The sequence below is a fragment of the Rhinolophus hipposideros genome (assembly GCF_964194185.1).
Source record: "Rhinolophus hipposideros genome assembly, chromosome: 14".
Taxonomy (NCBI): Eukaryota; Metazoa; Chordata; class Mammalia; order Chiroptera; family Rhinolophidae; genus Rhinolophus; species Rhinolophus hipposideros.
Window position 1 is genome coordinate 37,350,826 of NC_138060.1, and position 19,326 is coordinate 37,370,151.

At 36.4% G+C, this 19,326-nt stretch overlaps 1 protein-coding gene across 3 annotated transcripts in view; it reads right to left on the bottom strand.

Annotated features, from left to right (window-relative positions):
* Positions 1–1,023: 1,023 nt before the first annotated feature.
* The window catches only part of HACL1 (2-hydroxyacyl-CoA lyase 1), a 30,763-nt gene continuing 12,460 nt past the window's right edge, over positions 1,024–19,326 (bottom strand). For all 3 annotated transcript variants that reach the window (XM_081071303.1, XM_081071301.1, XM_081071302.1), the window contains 9 exons: positions 18,483–18,618; positions 14,901–15,006; positions 13,219–13,302; positions 12,148–12,249; positions 9,663–9,817; positions 9,089–9,247; positions 7,434–7,541; positions 4,563–4,749; positions 1,024–1,186 (listed from right to left, as the gene is read on the bottom strand). In XM_081071303.1, the coding sequence (XP_080927429.1) occupies positions 1,154–1,186; positions 4,563–4,749; positions 7,434–7,541; positions 9,089–9,247; positions 9,663–9,817; positions 12,148–12,249; positions 13,219–13,302; positions 14,901–15,006; positions 18,483–18,618 (1,070 nt within the window). In that variant the 3' untranslated portion in view covers positions 1,024–1,153. The remainder of the gene's footprint in view (positions 1,187–4,562; positions 4,750–7,433; positions 7,542–9,088; positions 9,248–9,662; positions 9,818–12,147; positions 12,250–13,218; positions 13,303–14,900; positions 15,007–18,482; positions 18,619–19,326) is intronic.

Here is a 19,326-nt window from a genome sequence, read left to right on the forward strand (position 1 = left end):
AAGTGAAATAAGTCAGACTGAAAAAGACAAATGCCATATGATCTCACTTATACGTGGCATCTAAAGAACAGAATAAACGAATAAACAAAACAGAAATAGACTTAGAGATATGGGGGGAAAAACTGATGGTTGCTAGTGGGAGGCGGGTGGAGATGAGGAGAGAAGGTGAAGAGATTAGAAAGTACACATTAGTAGCCACAGTATAGTCATGGGGCTATGAAACACAGTATGGGGAAATGTAATCAATAAGGTTACAAAGACTATACGGGGTGCCAGATGGGCATTGGACTTATCAGGGAGACCATTTTATGAACTATGTAGATTCCTGACCACCTGTGCAATCCACCTGAGCTGAAGTTGAATATTGAATGCTAACTATAATGCGAAATGTGGAGTACAGCATAGGGAATATAGTCAATGGTATAGTAACAACTATATACGATGTCAGAGGGGAAAGTAGATTGGGAGGTTATCACTTTGTGAGGGGTGTAAATGTCTTAACTATTACATTGCTTTGTACAACTGAAACTAATAAAAAAAATTTTTTTTAAAGAGTTCATTATGTAGTAAAGTTGACTCAATGTGGTACACATAAACTAAGGTTGTTAATCCAAATATACTCTGAAATTATTAGTTTGGGGGTGAGTTTGGCTCAGTAAGTTCTTTCCAGAAAAATAAAACAAAACAAAACCCCAACTCAAAAAGTACAGCACAAGCTGCATTAAATACTGGGGAGCCCAAGGTATGAAGTGGTCAACAAATAATAAGTAGTCTACATATTCTGACTTACTGAACAGGCCTTTACATTAAAAAATTCTTGGAACTGCTTTCTTCAGAAGTTTTTAAAAGACATGAAACTTTAAGAATGCATTTTTAAAAAAGAATACTATTGTTAACTCAATGGTTAGGCAGTTACAATACTATTATTTAATAAAACCCTTTCTCTTCTTTCATCTTAAATAGTTATCTCTGTGGTTGAATACTGGTAACGTTTTCTGTTTTTAATCACTTTACTATATAATGTCATTTAGAAATATTTTTTATTTTTCTTTTGCATAACAATTTTAACATCATAGGTATTTTGCTGGGGAAAATAAAACTCCATTTTACAGGAAAGAGAAAACTCCTCAAGACAACTTGTTGGCATCTGTATTTACATATTAGAGCGGGTCAGCCAGTGAAAATCCTAGAAAAAGAAATACAACAAACATTTAGTTGAAAGAAATAATTGTCTTAAACTATATCCTCACTGTTTTGCTTACTCTAAAATCTAAATGTCCCATTATAACATTTTTACCACATTGGTGGCCAATAAAGTTTATCTTTGGTCTAGTGATTTCCTCGAAAGGAAGCTAAAAATCCATAGTGATTTTTAGCCCTGTCCTACAAAACAACCTAAAATGACTTTCTGGGTCCTCTCCCATGAATAGAGTGTGAAAGAAACAGAAGTACAAATACACTCCAAAGAAGAGAGGAGACGAAGGAGTCCGGAGGGCTGAGATTAGGTCATCCCAGTATTACAGCAGGAAGCAGCCAGCCTACGCTGCGAATGAATGACAAATAGTGGATGGACACACAATCAATGAAAATTAACAGCTAGGAAACTAGTTGTTGTGGAAACTATGTGTGGAATTCTATTGCAATGATAAATAATGTCAAAGAGGTAAGTGTAAAAAATACAAGAATCCTCATGGAATTATAAAAGAAGATAACACCTTCTACTTCTCCAGCAATATCCCCCAAAATTCATAGAGAACTTGGAAAATAGATCATTAGGAACAGATTAGAAGGGTGAATTCATTAGCAGAGAGGGGACAATTCATTAGGGTTTTCTTATGACTAACACGATCTCAAGCCTATTTTTTGTGTGTGTGAACATAGTAGTACCCCCTTTCCACAAGGGATATGTTCCAAGACCCCCAGTGGATGCCTGAAACTGTGGATCTTACCAAACCCTATGTATACTATGTTTTTCCTACACATTCATACCTATGATAAAATTTAATTTACAAATTAGGCACAGTAAGAGATTAACAATTACTACTAATAAACAGAATGATAATAATATACTGTAATATAAGTTATGTGAATGGTTTTGGGGGCGTTATTAAATAAAATAGGGGTTTTATTTAATACCCTGAATACCTGAATACAAGCACTGAGATACTGTGACGGCCGATCTGATAATCAAATTGGCTACTAAGTGACTAACAGGCAGGTAGCATACACAGCATTTATATGCTGGACAAAGGGATGATTTACATCCTGTGCAGGATGTAGAGGGACGGCACAAGATTTCATCACGCTACTCAGACAGTACACAATTTAAAACTTCTAAATTATTTATTTCCAAAATTTTCCATTTAATATTTTCAGACTACAGTTGACCGTGAGTAATGAAAACATGGAAAGCAAAATTGTAGATAAGGGTGGTCTACTATACTAACTTTGGGCTTTGTTTGTTCTTTTTTTTCTAGTTCCTTGAGGTATAAAGTAAGGTTATTTGAGATTTTTCTTGTTTTTTGAGGTAAGCATTTAGTGCCATGAATTTCCCCCTTAGGACTCCGTTTTCTGCATCCCATAAGCTTTGGTACATTGTTTCCCTTTTCATTTGTCTCAAGGTATTTTTTATTTCTCTTTTGAGTTCTTCTTTGACACACTGGTTGTTTGGTAGCACACTGTTTCATCTCCACGTATTTGTGAATTTTCTTGTCATAATTGATTTGCAATTTCATACTATTATGGTTGGAAAAGATGCTTGGTATGATTTCAATCTTAAATTTATGAAGACTTGTTTTGTGACCTAAAATATGATCTATCCTGGAGAAGGTTCTATGTGCACTTGGGAAGAATGTGTGTTTTGTTGCTTTTGGATGAAATGTTTTGTATGTATCTATTAAGTCCATCTGATCTAACGTCATTTAAGGCTGATGTTTCCTTACTGATTTTCTTTCTTGACGATCCATCCATCGATGTGAGATGTATTAAGATTCCTAATTATTATTGTATTGCTATTTATTTCTTCCTTTAGACTTGTTAACATTTGCTTTGTACATTTAGGTATTCCTGTGTTGGGTGCATAAATATTTACAAATGCTATATTCTATTGTTGGACTTACCTTGTAATTATTATGTAATGCCCTTGTCTTTATTACAGTCTTTTTTTAAAGTTAAGTCTATAAAGTCTACTCCAACTTTCTTTTGGTTTCCATTTGTATGGAATATCATTTTTCCATCTCTTCACTTTCAGTCTGTGTGTGTACGTACATGTGAAGTGAATCTCTTGTAGGCAGCAAATATATGTGTCTTGTTTTTTGATCCATTCAGTCACTCTATGCTTTTTTTTTAAAGAAGGCATAGCTCACAGTGGCCTTTGTGGGGATCGAACCGACAACTTTGGTGTTATTAGTACCATGCTCTAACCAACGAGAGAACCGGCTACCCCCACTCTGTCTTTTGATGGGAGAATTTAATACACTTACATTTAAAGTAATTATTGATAGGTATGTACTTTTTGCTACTTTGTTAATTGTTTTCTGGCTGTTTCATATTTCTAATCTGTTCCTCTTGCCAAAGTCTCTGATATCTGTTTTTACAGAGAGTTTCAGAATTCTACATATTTCACAGTTTCCAAATAGTTAATTTACATTTCATTGAGAGTCCAGGTATCTGTCTGCCCATTTGTTCAAAAAAAAAAAACAAAAAAAACCTCACAGCAGACATGTATAAAGAACCAAGACAAAAACTACTTGAAAAAATTATTTGCTCCGAAAACAATGGATGATACACAATATGTAAGCATGGATGACAGGTATATGAGAAGGCAAGTAGCAGAATCAGGAGCACAGTACAAAACTAAGTACAAAAAGCAACTTAATCTGGGTTGGAAGAGGACCTTGCTATATACTTTATTTATTTTACTGCTATAATCCACATTGCAGTTTTGCTTTAGAGCCCAAAGTTAAGGAATTTTCAATGTAACTGCACAAATCACCCTATTATAGTCTCATCTCCCACTGTGCTTCCTTCACTCTGTCCTCTAGGCACTTTGGCCTTCTTTCAGCTCCTTAGACCTGCCATACTCCCTGCTGCCACAGAGCCTTTGCACATCTCTTCCCCCACCTCTTTGCTGAGTTTGTTCCTACTTATACTTTGGATCTCAGTTTAAGCATTATTTCCTCTGAGAAGTTTTCCCTGGGACCCCAATATGTCAGATTCCTTTCTTGTATGTTCGTTCAGAACTGGATTTCTTTCCTCCAGAGCAACTGCCTCACTGTTATAATGCATTCAGTTGGGAGGTGACTGGACTGTCCCCCTCCCTAACTGTATGTTAGCTCCATGATGTGAGGGTGAGCCTGGCTTTGCTCACCATGCTATTCTTAGTACTTGACACAGCATACCTAACACATTTCTCAACAAATATTCATTGAACAAATGAAAATGCCAAACTCAGAAATGGCTTCAAAAAAACTCTCTGAATTATAGGGCGTTCTGTTTGGTAAATATTTTGGGGGGTGGGAGTAAAGAGGCATTTCTGCTTTCTGCTTAGCAATCACATTTACCTGGGCCTTCCGCATGGCTTGTGGCTCAATCATGATGTTGATAAGAGAGGGTTTAGTTGTGTCCGCCAAGCTTTGCCTCAGGGATTCTTGGAGTTCTTTGGGTGTCTGCACAAAATACCCTTTGCCCCCGAATGCAGTTATAACCTGCTCATAATGTGAGTTTGGCAGAAGGCACATGGGAGGAGCCCTGAAAAAGAAGGTCACAAGTAAATAGAAAAAGTCATTCTCTGACATAGTTTGTAGAAAAATTTAAGCTAAATTGAAAGGTACACTTTTATATCCAACACTTAAACTGCGATGCCAATACTCAAAACTGTCCATGTATTTTTTTATTGTCTATACAACAAAGTCCAATATAACTTTTGGTGATGGGAAAGTTTCACATCTGTGCCATCCAACAGAATAGCCACTAGTAACCTGTTGCTGTGAACACTTCAAATGTGACTAGTTAAAATAAAGAACTGAATTCTGTTTGTTTCACTGTTGTTTTTCTGAATTTTTTATTAAAGTATAGTTGGCATATAATAGTATATTAGTTTCAGGTGTACAACATAGTAATTTAACATTTATATATTTTATGATGTGATCACAATATGTATATTAACCATCTATCATTGTACAAAGTTATTACAATATTACTGACCATATGCCATGCTGTACAGTACATCCCAGTGGCTATAAGTAATATATATATACTATATAATAAATATAATTATTTATTATAAAATAAGTATTTTATAACTGAAAGTTTATACCTTTTATTCACCTTTTTCACCCATTCCCCTCCCTACCCCCTTTTCCTCTGGAAACCATCAGTTTTGCTCGCTGTATTTATGAGTCTGTTTGTTTTGTTTTGTTTGTTCATGTGTTCTGTTTTTTCAGATTTCACATATAAGTCATATCATATGGTATTTGTCTTTCTTCATCTGACTTATTTCACTTAGCATAATACCCTCTAGGTCCATCCATGCTGTTATGAATGGCAACATTTCATCCCTTTTTAATGTGGAGTAACATTCCATTGTGTATATGTACCACATCTTCTTTATCCATTCGTCTATTGATGGACACCTAGGTTGCTTCCGTATTTTGGCTATTGTGAATAATGCTGCAGTGAATATAAGGGAGCACATATCTTTTCAAATTAGCATTTTAATTTTCTTCAGGTAAATACCCAGAACTGGAATTGCTGTTCATAGGGTAGTTCTATATTTAATTTTTTGAGGAATCTCCACACAGTTTCCCATAGTAGCTTTACCAATTTACAATCCCACTAACAGAACAGGAAGGTTCTTTTCTCTACATCCTTGCCAACACTTGTTTGTTGACTTTTTGATAATAGCCATTCCGACAGGTGTGAGCTAATATTTAATTGTGGTTTTGATTTGCATTTCCCTGATGATTAGTAATGTTGAACATCCTTCTCTTGTCTGTTGGCCATCTGTATGTCCTCTTTGGAGAAATGTCTATTTAGGTCCGCTGCCCGTTTTTTAATTGGATTATTTGTTTTATTTATGTTGAGTTATATGATTTCCTTATATATTTTGGATGTTAACCCCTTCTCAGATATATCACTTGCAAATATCCTCTCACATTCACTAGGTTGTCTTTTACTGTGATGGTTTTCTTTACTGTGCAGCTTTTAGTTCGATATAGTCCCATTGGATTATTTTTGCTTTTGTTGACATTAACTGAGGCAACATATCAAAAAGATATTGCTAAGACCAAGGCTAAAGAGTTTATTGCCCATATTTTCTTTTAGGAGTTTTATGGTTTTAGGTTTTATATGTAAGTCATTAGTCCATTTTGCGTTAATTTTTGTATATGGTGTAAGAAAGTGGCTTCGTTTAATTTTTTTGCATGTGGCTGTCAAATTTTCCCAATACCATTTACTGAGGAGACTGTTGTTTCTCCATTGTCTACTCTTGCCTCCTTTGTTGTAGATGAACTGACCATATAGGGGAGAGTTTATTTCTGGGCTCTCTGGAATTTAATTTTAATTTAATTTAAATAGCTACATGTGGCTAGTGGCTACTATCCTAAACAGCGTAGGCTTACCATCTATTATGAATACAAAAGAAAAAGAGGAAAAAAAGGAATGGTTACTGCAAAACAGCAAATAACAACAAAACAGCAAATGAAGTCAGTAAAGCATAAGCAAACATTCCCACACCCTGCTCGACCTCCAAGCTGACTCACAAATCCACATCTCTCTCACACCGCAAAACCAGCCACAATACTGTCTCAGGTTAGCTCTGCCAACAGGTGATCAAGATTTAGCTAAGTGGTAAAAGGAAGACCTCTGGATATAAACATCTGTATTCCCACACGGTATAGTAGGAAGAGTAGGACTGGGATTATTTTTCAATAAGCTCTTTCACTAACAAGGCTTAGACATCAAATTCATTTGTCTGAGTCTTCAGTGGCTCCCCGATCATAAACTATTTATTGAAGTGCCTAACCATGGATGGTTGTGCTAAGAGGAACCATATTAGCCCTTTAGAGGGGCTGACAACATAAGCAATACTCACACCATGGAAGCACATTCCAATACAGCAGACTTTGTTTTTAAAGGGTAGAATTAATATTTTATTTTCATTTATAATCAGATGGTAGCTGAGTACAATCTTTATACTTGATCTCTCCTTTTTGTAAATAAAAAAAAAACAACAAGTTTTAAGCAGTTGATGGCTGGTTATGTTTTCAGAACACATGATTAGATTAATTCACTGATGGTAGATTCAAGTTTTTCCTTATAGCTCCAGACAAAATCACCTACTTTTTTGTCCCTTTTTAAAAACTGGAAGGTTGGCAAAAGAGAGATTAAAATAGATGCGAGAAAGTAAATATACATTGTTCTGAGTTACTTACACTGCAGTAGCATCTCCAAATTTTAATATATCCTTCCAAGTAGCTGTATCAAAACCTTGGTAAATTCCATTATTATTCACCACCAAAAGTACAATTGGCAAGTTGTACCTAAAATAACAGCAAAATATAAAGGAAATCATTCTTCATTCTAAAGCAATTTCTTTTCTTTGGGCTGATATTTTAACTTAAAAATGGACAGTTCCCCATAAACTTTTTTTGTAACATTAGGGTAAGACTAAACATTAAGCATTTGTTATCCTAATAAATGAATATCAATCACTAACAGAAACATCATGGAGTAGTAGAAAGAATGTAAGATTAGGGACTTGTAGACCTGGTCCTACTACTATGCAGCTACAAACCTTGGACAACTCACTGAGCTTTTCTGAACGTTGGTTTTCATAGATCCAGGTGTTAGTAAGAATTGACACCTTCCATACTTAATATCCCCTGAAACACAACTTTCAGGTGGTACCTAGGAGCTTTGTTTGAAATGTACCTTTCTATTTACTAAATTCCTCATAGACAACCGGCACTTGCTAGATGCTGTGGGAGGTACATGAGTGATCAGCATACACTCTGTCCCTCTCAAATCATTTCACCATAATTAGAAAAACATTACATGGTGTAATAATTGGAGAAAAAGAGTAACAATGTGCTCAACAGTATGATAAAGACAAAAAAAGGCTGATTAAACTTTACTAACAACTAAAAAAAGAACATGGGCTTTACTGTCCGCAAACATAATTTCTGAGATCTGGTGTAAAAACAAAACTAAACTGCATACTGATTGGGGTAACGGCTTGCTCTCCATGCTCAAAGGGAATGGCTTTACTTCACTCTCTAGAAGGCTGACTTTCCCACAAATGATGTTTTAGGTGCATATCACTTGGTTGTCAATACAGACACTCTAACAGGCACATACTTTCCCTCAGATCTGGAAAACGTTATATACCAAAGCTATGAAAGCCCCCAAACATGATTTACAAAAACCCTGGTAAGAGCCCTGACTAAGGATAGAATGCTTTTCCTAGTTTAAATAACTGGGGAAAAAGAAATAAATCCCCATACTTCTACAGTAGGAGCTACAACTTACGAGTTTTTCCACAAATCCTCACAACTACAGTCTGAATAGCTCAGTTCGCTGAGCAGTCACCTTGAGCTTCACCTACATCATCTCATTTGTTCCTCACAACCATCTTCTAAGGCAGGAACTGTTACTATTCCTATCCCTAGTCTAGAGGACACGGAAGCTTGGTGAAGTGGCTTAACCCAAGTCACTGGGCTCTGATGTGGTCAAGTCAGTGTCTAAATTCGGGCCATGTGACCCCAAGGCCATGCTCGTCATCACCATGCTCTATTGTCTCCCTTCAGAAAACAAGCTTTTCTCTGACAGAATGTTTTTAAGTGACCTCAAAACCATGCCCCCTGATATGGCAGGTTTCTTGCATGCAGTAAATAAGTTGTGAACACACTGCCTGGGTGAGAACGATCCTGGTGTTATTGATACCAGTGTTCTCAGGACAGCGCAATGCTGTGCAGGGGCACCTGACACACGACTGACGCTTGGGAAGCACTGGTTAGGCAAGTGGGTCACATGCAGAATTTTTCATATTTTCGAGAAAGAAATGTTCTGATTCTGGATGCTGTTTTACCTGCAGATGGTTTCCACTTCCATGCCAGAAAATCCAAAGGCACTGTCTCCTTCCACACAGATGACACGCTGTCCTGGGTTTCTATCTTTAGCCACTAGAGCAGCTGCAATGGCAAATCCCAAACCAACTCCCATTGTTCCAAAAGTACCAGCATCAAGCCTATTGGGGAATAAAGCTAAAGTGAAACCCTCTGGGGTATGTCACAAATGGTAGGGTTCGCACAAATTTAGACATATTCACATGGTTCATGATAAAATAAAGAATAAATACACTTTCTTTAATATAAAGTTTTAGACTGTGAGGAACTAATTTGTCAAAGACAAGCAGAATGAGAGGAAAAAATCACTCATGATTGCTTGAAGATTGATTATATCCTTAGAATACTGAGTACATATATTATCACATGGTCTGGGGGACCTATCAAGCGTAAAAACTCTCTAGAACCTCACTTAAGAATACTTCTATGAACTATGTCCTTATACACTGAACATGTATAATTCTCAAATGTTTTACTAATCTGCATCATTGTAGTTTCAAATGTAACACATTATAATTTCTTTTTTGGCAGCCTTACCTGTGACGAGGAAGGTAGTTCTGCAGCACAGTGCGTCCAATATCCATAGTATTTGCTCCTTCACTTACCACAATACAGTCTTTGGGTAGCTGTTCTTGAACATGGTAGAATACTGTGTAATAATTCATAGGCAAGGATTTTTGGGAAGCTAATTCCTAAAGTATTAGAGGGAAATATAATCAAATTAGATTGAGATGTAATGAAAATAAAAATGTCAGTAAGCTACTATCAAACTCATCTGAAAACAGGTAATAACTGGGCCAGCCCGGTGGCTCAGGTGGTTAGAGCTCCGTGCTCCTACTCCGACGACTGCCGGTTCGATTCCTACATGGGCCCGTGGGCTCTCAACCACAGGGTTGCCAGTTCAATTCCTCGACTCCCCCAAGGGATGGTGGGCTGCGCCCCCTGCAACTAGCAATGGCAACGAGACCTGGAGCTGAGCTGTGCCTTCCACAACTAAGATTGAAAGGACAACAACTTGACTTGGAAAAAAAAGCCTGGAAGTACACACTGTTCCCCAATAAAGTCCTGTTCCCCTTCCCCGATAAAAAAGTCTTAAAAAAAGAAAAAAAAAGAAAGAAAACAGAGCATAAGTTTAAAAAAACAAAAAAAACAAAAACAGTTAATAACTACAAACTACGAGGTACCCAAATGGCCGCCAATGCCAGTCTGAGAAGCTAACTGATCAATGAATAGTCCTGGGGACACGCTATGAAAAATGGGTCTCACTTCCAGTCTGGGACACAATCAAATAAGCTAGGGCATATCCCTCTTCCTGGAGTTCCACATTAACTTGTTAAAGACTGAGAAGTCCTATAGTAAAGATAGCTGGGAACACTGGGTTAAACAAAACTTAACAGTCCTACTTGAGCACTTTTAGGGAAACACTGCCTTAGAAAAAGTAAAAATTCATCTTAGAATATTTTCATCTGAAATATGGCCCTAAGTTTAAACAAAAATGAAGTCAGGATTTTAGAAAACCTGGTTCTTCCCCACATGCACTGGGAGTTTACGGGATACGCTTCACCCACTATTCTAAAGAGTCTCTGAGCTGAGAGTAGCCACATGGGGCATCACAATTCCATCTGGTCCCAGCACTGCTTCTTCACCTGTGCTACTTTGGTCCATTGGAGATTATACCCAAGATGGATGAGGGACCCTCCTATGCTCCTACACCAGAGAATAGAGGCAACTTCTTTCCATCTTAAACTAACGTAATTTCTAGGGACGAGAAGGAATTAATCATACCATTAAAGAAATAGAAGTGAGACTGGCTCGCTAGAACAAACAGTCTGATTAAAATTCCAATGAAAGACAGAATCATGTATAATCAATTCCACTTATTTTGAAAATGGGAATTTATTCCAAGATGACTGATATATTAGGGAACAATATGAGCATAACTCGGATTTCATGTTTGCTCATGCATGATTCTGTCAGTGAGAAATACGACACAAACACAGTAAACTATACCCAGTTGAACCAAGATACAAAGGAATAAACAAAACAGTGGAAAAAATCGGGAACCACCATTCTCACAATCAGACAGAAAACTACATACAAAGACTTTAAATAGAAAATGCCAAATCCTGCAGAAGTGGCTCATTTTAGTGCTAGTAGTGGATGTTTTGGTGCTTTCACATATTACTACAATTTCCAAATCCTTCAGCTATCAGGCAAGTGATAGCTGATGAAGAAGTCACAAAAGAATTTCCAGTAACAACTAAGTGAATTAAGAAAGTATAAAGGTTCTCACAAAAAAAAATACATAAAAATAAAGGTGAACTAGATGGGGGAATCCTTTCATAATGTGTATGTATATTAAATCACCATAATGTACATTTAAATATCTTACAATTTTATGTCAATCATACCTCAGTAAAGCTACAATTAAAAAAAAGAAAAAGCTATACATTAGATTAAAATTTCAATTTTAATGAAATACCTATCTATTATAAATGCATGCCTTGAAGAATCTATATCTTAAAGGTAGGAAAACATTCCCCAACATGCCCCAGGATTTAAGGCTCCAAAAGACTTCAACTGTAATTTGGCGTCAAGGTCAAACTGAGGACAGTAAGCCACACCCATCCACATAGGCTCTTATAACTTTCTGTTCAATGTTAGATTACCCTCCTTCCACCACAGTAACTCACAAGCTGTAACGCTTCCAATGCCCACTTCCACAAGAAACTGTAGGTCTTTTCCAAGGTAAAGTGCCATACACACACACATACACACACACTCACACACACACACACTCACACACGTCTTTGCCACCATTTTTATTAGGTTCCTATCTTAATGTTTCACAAAGTTGTTGCGAGTTGTGCTCCAAACCTTTTTCCCCCACCAGTGCAGCCCTGTGGTTTTCACTGTATGATTTTGCATAGTGTGGTGATTTTTAGGAATGCATATGCCATGCTATGACAGAACTGAACCATGAATCGGAAGCATTCTTGAGTTTCAGTGGATCCAGTATTACCTTGGAGGCAGCTTCATTGCTCTTCATTTTTTCTCTCAGAGTTTTCCACCACTTGCTCTCTAGAGGATACTGCCACGGTGCTTTATCAAATTGTTCTAAAAGCTGAAAAACACCACAAACTTTTTTTCTTTCTTTCTTGAAAATGAACTGAAATCATATTAACATAAAAATCTTTTCTTAAAGACAGTATTGTTATATTATCCTCCCCTCCACATCACTCATACTGTCTTTCCTCTAGGCAGCAAACAACTGATAAAAGATAAACAGGTAACAGGGAAAGGTTTGTTTGGGTCAGTGCGCACTTCTGCCTCATGCTGGGATAACCGCAGGCAGAGCACAGTGCTACTTACCCGCCGACTCACTGGCTGGGGCTCTTCAGCCCTCGTCCATCTTTGACACTAAAAGGAAAATCACCTTCTCCATGAAACCCTTACAGGAAGGACAACGGCCCCAAATACTTAGGGATCCCCATGGTACAGGCCAAATGTTCCACTGTTTTAATATGTGATTGGGGATTGCACCCTAATACTGTATAATCATCATAACAATAGCAATTTATATCCCAAATCAAGAGATAAATGTGACTATATTTTATCTCCTGTCACAATGAAATGTATAAATTATGTACACACTATATGACTCTGAACAACTCACTGATTACGGTTTTGAAGAGTAAAAATCTCTTTAATGCCTAAAGAAATACTAAGTTAGACTTTTCCAGTACATAAAAGCCACTTCTTGGCTGTCAGTTCAGTGCCTTTGGAAACTGTATTGTAATTTTTTAGATAGCTGAATCCTACTTAATAAATCACTGCTTGCCTACTGAATGCCTTTAAATTTTCAATCACCTTCCAAAAATGCTTAACTTACTCACAGAAAAATGATCTGTACACAAGAAGTTGGATTTACCAAGTTCCAAAGTTACACTTAAGGATGATAGCTTTCCATCATAAATTGTTTAAAACAGGTATTATCAGACCTGTCACCAAGTGAACCAAGATTGAAACATTTTAAGGAACTATTCTCTAAAGACCAATCCATATAAATTAAAACCCAGGCAAAAGCTCTTACTTGTTTAGTGACAGCATTTATGTCTCCCAGCAAAGTCACAGCAGGTCTTACGTTATTCCCCAATTCTTCTGCACAGATATCAACCTAAAGATAGACAAGACTGAAGACCAGCCATGTTTATTCTTAACTTCTTTAAGAAGTCGATTAAGGCTAAATAAATGAATTATGTATATATAACTTGATAAAGATGTGATAGTCAAGGAGTTTATTAATAAAAATAAAAATCCATGGAACTATATGAGTATCATAGTTAGTATAGAAACCGCATCACCTTCCCTTATTTTAAAATCCACTCTGTAGAATATTGGTATTGTTCTGTTATACCCACAGGAGTGCATTTCACTTGGTCAATTATAGTGCTGGATCTAATCAATAATAAGGTTTTACTTAATTACATTGGAATTCCTATTTAGAGGAGTTCTCAAATTTGAGCATATATTAGAATCATCTAGAAGGCTTATTAAACTGTAGATTGCAAGAGTCCACCTTAGAATTTCTGATCTCAGTAGGTCTGGGGAAAGGCCCCAAAATGTGCATTTCTAACAGGTTTCCCAGGTGGTGCTGATGCTGCTGTTCCAGAAACCACATTTTGAGAGCCACTCCTAGGGTAAGGCATGATTACTTCCCACGTATTCCCATGTAGAAGCTCCATTTCTAGATGGCCATGGGCAAGTGAAAATACATTCTGCTAGCAGGAGTAATTCAGCCACCCCAAAGGGGATACACTTTATTTTGTAATCAAGAGGGGCAATCAAAGAAGTGGTAGCATCTTCCAGGTACAACCCAGGTCTCCCTTGTTTGTGGTTTCAGTTCTCAATGGTCTCAGGGGAAAGGGACTATTAGAAGTTGACTCCTTAAGTAAAAGGTAAATAAAGAGAAGACAGCAACTGTAGCTGGATGATCAAATACCATACACAATCTGTGCAGGTCGAACACGTTTACATGCCACCATATAGGCAGTACTTTTCACACCAGTAAGAAAACTGGCTTATAAAGAGGGTCATTACAGGGGCAGCCAGTTAGCTTAGTTGGTTACAGCGCGGTGCTCTTAACCACAAGGTTGCCAGTTCAATCCCCACATGGGCCACTGTGAGCTGAGCCCTCCAAAACTAGATTGAAACAACTACTTGACTTGGAGCTGATGGGTCCTGGAAAAACACACTTAAAATAAATAAAAGTTAAAAAAAAAAAGAGGGTCATCCCAAGTCAAGAGTCATCGAAAGGAGGTCAGCATGTATTCCAAATACATAGGTAAAAGCAGCATTGTTTAGAGGTTTCCAAACAAAGGGTGCTTGAAAGTTTTGGCATCTAAGAGAACAATCCCACACAATGCTGAATGTTTGCTCTACCATCCTACTTCATTAAACCTCTCTTGTCTACCTTTAAATATACCTGAAGCATGAGGAAGAGGCAAATTAGGCTTTTCAAACTATTTAAAACTTGATTTTGAAAGATTTTCTGATTAGAAGTGGCACATTACATATGCTTCATAGGCTTGAAAAGGCAGCTTACTTTGGTACCTGTAATTATGTTAGACAATTTATAAAATTCTATTTTTGTAAAAAGAGAAATGGTTTTTCACAAAAGCCAAGAAGAAAGCAGAGATGGTAATGGCTGAGAGGGAGAACAATAAACTACAGATCTCTCTGATTTTAAATCTTTCTTCTCTGTTCTCTGAGTACCTGGATAAACTTCACATCTGGCTGGTATCTTGGAGGAAGTCCAAAATGCAAAATCCAATTTAATCTGGCACCAAATAACACGATTACATCAGCAAATTGCAAAGCCCTATTACAAAGAAAAACCGGATATAACACAAAAAGTATATCTGTATTTCTTATTTGAATTATTCTAAAATTAATTTCTAAAGTATTTGGAAAATCTAAATAATTTAGAACTTCATTATACTAGTTCAGAATCAGCTTCTATGGTAAATTTGACCTTTCAAACTAAAATATTTTATGGTACCATTCTATTTAGTAATAAAAAAGATGAAATACATAGAAAAATATTACCATAGGACTGTATTTATACTCTATTTATTACTTTTCTCGCATTAGAAAATTAATACAAGTCCACTGTAGATAATCTGGAAAAAGCATAAAGAGTATAAAGAAGACACCAAAAGCACCCAATAATACTATCAACTTATAAATTATTATTAATATCCTGGCATATTTTCATCTAGTCTTTTTTTCTATGCAAGTATATTTTTACCTAGTTGAGCTTATGTAATACTGGTTCATGTACCTTTGCTTATCATAAATATTTTCCATTGTCATTAAGTTCTTCTTAAATACAATTAAAGGCTACATATTTTGCTGAACACCTTACATTAAGTTTATGAAATCTTTTCACAATTCCTGGATATTTTCTTTGCTATTAATAGTACTAGATTGCACATCTTTATGCTTGCATCTCAATACACACTTCATATTGATTCCTAGAAGCAGGTATTTTTAAGAGGATTGATTCACATTCATGAATTGCTTTCAAAAAACACTATACTAAGTATATTTCTTACAGTTTTCTTTTATAGATCTTAACATTTTTGTCACTATAACTTCTTCATATATTATACTAGTCCTGTGGGACCCAACTTAAACAGATAAAAACTACAAGTGGAAGGATAGATTTGCTTATAGATACTCTATAACCCTTGAAATTGTTTATTCAATTAATTATAGCTCTTTAGACTCTCTTTTACACTATCAATGTCATTACTATTATCTTCTTAAAATTTGGCTGGAACAAAAATAAACTTCGGTTCAACTCAAGTTAAAGTGTATTTTTTTAAAAACTTAGTATAAGAATTCATTTGGTTTCTGTACAATGTATACTAATATAAAAAAGATATAATCTATTAAGAAAGCATTAAATGACCAATAATTAAAAATTGCACAGGAAACATTACATTTTAAAAAGCCTCAAAATGAATTTTAATGCGTGCATGACAATATGAAAAATACCAAATGCACAATGGTGATTAACTGTGGAGAGGGAGGAAGGAAATGGGATCAGGAAAGATGTACAGGGAACTGTAAGTAAATCTGTTAATTTGTTTCTTAAAAAAATAAAAATAAAACTCTAAAGCAAGCAATGACATATTACTTAATATTATTTCTATCTGGTAAAATTGATATAACATAAGTGTTCAATAAATTATTCTCTTGTTTGTATATTTAGAATATTTCATAATACATTTTAAGAAATTAAAAGAAAACAAAGTATGGATTATCAAAAAGTGCTTTAAAAATCTAAAAAGAGGAGGCATACAGTGCCAGCCAAGACTGGGTAAGGTCACTAGAGCCTACCTCTCCCACTGATCACAACAGAAAACTGAACAAAATCGAAAAAGCAACTACCTGAGAATTCTGAAAAGTAAAAGTAGGTAGATTGGGAGGGGAGTTAAAGAAGTGACCCACATGTGGGTGAGTTTCCAAGGTTTTCCCCGCTCCTGTATCTCCTGCCTTTGACTCAGGGCAGCCCTAGTTGCAGAACTGGAGAGTTGCAAAAACCTGGAGAGAAACTGTCTTTTTGGCCAGAGAATCAGGAAAAGGGAGCCCTGCAGGCCGGAGAGCACAAGGGGAAAAGCTCAGAATTTTTTTCTCCCTCCCAGCCATGCTCTGAGGATAGCCCTGTTGCCTAGCAGCATGGTGGTAGCTCCCAAGCAGATAAAATTCCAAGAAAAACATCATTTTTCAGGCAAGAAGAACTGAACAAAGGGTCCCCAGTCATCTGAAGAGTATGGGGGCAATCTCCTTATTTTTCATTTCTATTTTTCTGCCATTTTGCCTCAAAGGCAGCCCTGACGGTGTGGTACTATAAGGCGGCAGCAGCAAGGGCCAGGAAAAGGGACTCCTGGAAATCAGAAGGGGATGGGGGGGGCTACGTCCTAGAGAGAAAAGAAATCACTAACTATGGATATGAACGAGCACATGTTTGGGGCTGACCTCTGGGTTGGGCACGTGTGGACAGACCCAAAATTGCATAGCAAAAGCTTTGAAAGTGAAGCGACCCTGGAACTACTACTGCCCACAGTAAGACAGAAATTGCTGTCTTAACCTAACCAGGCTAGCTGCTTGCTAAAACAAACAAACAAAAAAATCAACATTCTACAAAGGATTTCAATATGACCTGACTCTCACAACATAATATTCAAAACTCCAAGATACAATTCAAAATTACTCAATACACAAAGAACCAGAAAACTGAGATTAATTTCCAAAAGATAATGATAGATGCTAATTCTACGATGACCCAGATGTTGCAATTAAACAAAGACTTTAAAGCAGCTATCGTGTTTCCCCGAAAATAAGACCTAGCTGGACAATCAGCTCTAATGCGTCTTTTGGAGCAAAAAATTAATATAAAACCCAGTCTTATTTTACTATAAGGCCGGGTCTTATATAATATAATATAGTATAATATAACATAACATAACATAATAAATATAATAAATATAATAAATATAACAAATATAACATAATACCAGGTCTTATGTAACATAATATACTATAAAACCAGGTCTTACACAATATAATATAACATAACATAACATAACATAGTACCGAGTCTTATATTAATTTTTGCAAAATATGCATTAGAGCTGATTGTCCAGCTAAGTTTTATTTTTGGGGAAACACGGTATTATAACTATGTTTCATAAGGTAAACAAAAATATTCTTGAAATAAATGCGAAGATAGAAGTTCTCAGCTGAGAAATAGAAAATGTAAAAGAGACAAAAGGATTAAAAAGAATTGAACAGATTTTCAGGGACCTATGGGACAATATCAACATACCTATTATTTGTGTTATTCCAGGAGAAGGGAAATAGATTGGTGTAGAAAAACAAATTTGAAGAAATAATGACCAAAAACTTTCCAAATTTGGTAAAAGACATCAATTTACAAATTCTAGAAGATGAGAAAACACCAAACAGGATAAAAGAAAAGAAAACTATGTCCAGACACATTATAGTCAAACTGTTGAAAATCAAAGATAAAGAAAAATCTCGAAAGCAGCCATAGAAAAAGAACATATTACATCTAGGGGAACAATGATACAAATGACTGCAGATGTCTCATGTGAGAGTCAGGGGACAATGGACAACACTTCAAAGTGCTGAAAAGTCTAAAAAGAAACAGGTGTGCTTAAAATTACATGATTCTTTCAAAACTTCTCCTAGAGGCATTAAAATCACAAAATAAATTAGCCTTAAATCTGTCAATCCTTTGTATTTAAAATCTAGAATGCTACACACCTGGATCTGGCAGCACCTACACAGTTTGGATGGTTGTCAGGAATTACACCCTTTCCCATGGGGGTGGGCAAAAATGGCAATTGACATCGCTCCACCAATTTCCTGATCCCCTCCTCTGCGTGGGCATAAGCAGCGCCTATAAGAAATGCAAATGTATTGGACAAGTCAGTTAAGCTCCAGACGCTGACCCTGCTAACATTGCTTTTAGAACTTCTCAAATACTCTCCTGCTTACACGGGGCTTCAACTCAAAACAAATGACTACGGTTTTTATTTTGATATTTTAAAATGTTTAAGAAAGCAATAGTTCTAATTTCTTCTCCAATAATATTCTCAATTATTCTAAAGGATGTCTATGCCCCAACAAAAGTGCATCCCACCCCTCTTGCTGCCTGTTCCATGCGCCGGTCCTACTGAATTACTGCTCACTCAGGCAGGTCAGGAAGGGCTGCACTATCCTGATAGGGGAAGGATCTCTCTAACCTCACACACTGCTCCCCACCACCAGCTAACCTGGGCTGCAGTCTTCTAGTCTAGGCATGGAAATTCTAACAATGGGCAAAAGATTCTAAAGTCTGTAGATCTCTCCAATAGGCTCTACAATTTTGGAACTAAAACAGGGCTAACCTAAGTGGGTCAGATATCATTTTTTTAGTGTGTGCCTGCAGAATAACCATCTGCCCTATTTCAATGACACTGAAAACAACTCACTGTCTGAATATAGAGATAACTTCATGTCTAATATCATCCAGGCCACTATATTTCCTTTTAGCCATTTGGTTTTATACTCTTTTCTCAGGGCTAGTAGAATATTACTCAGTATTTGGGACTTACACTTCTCTACT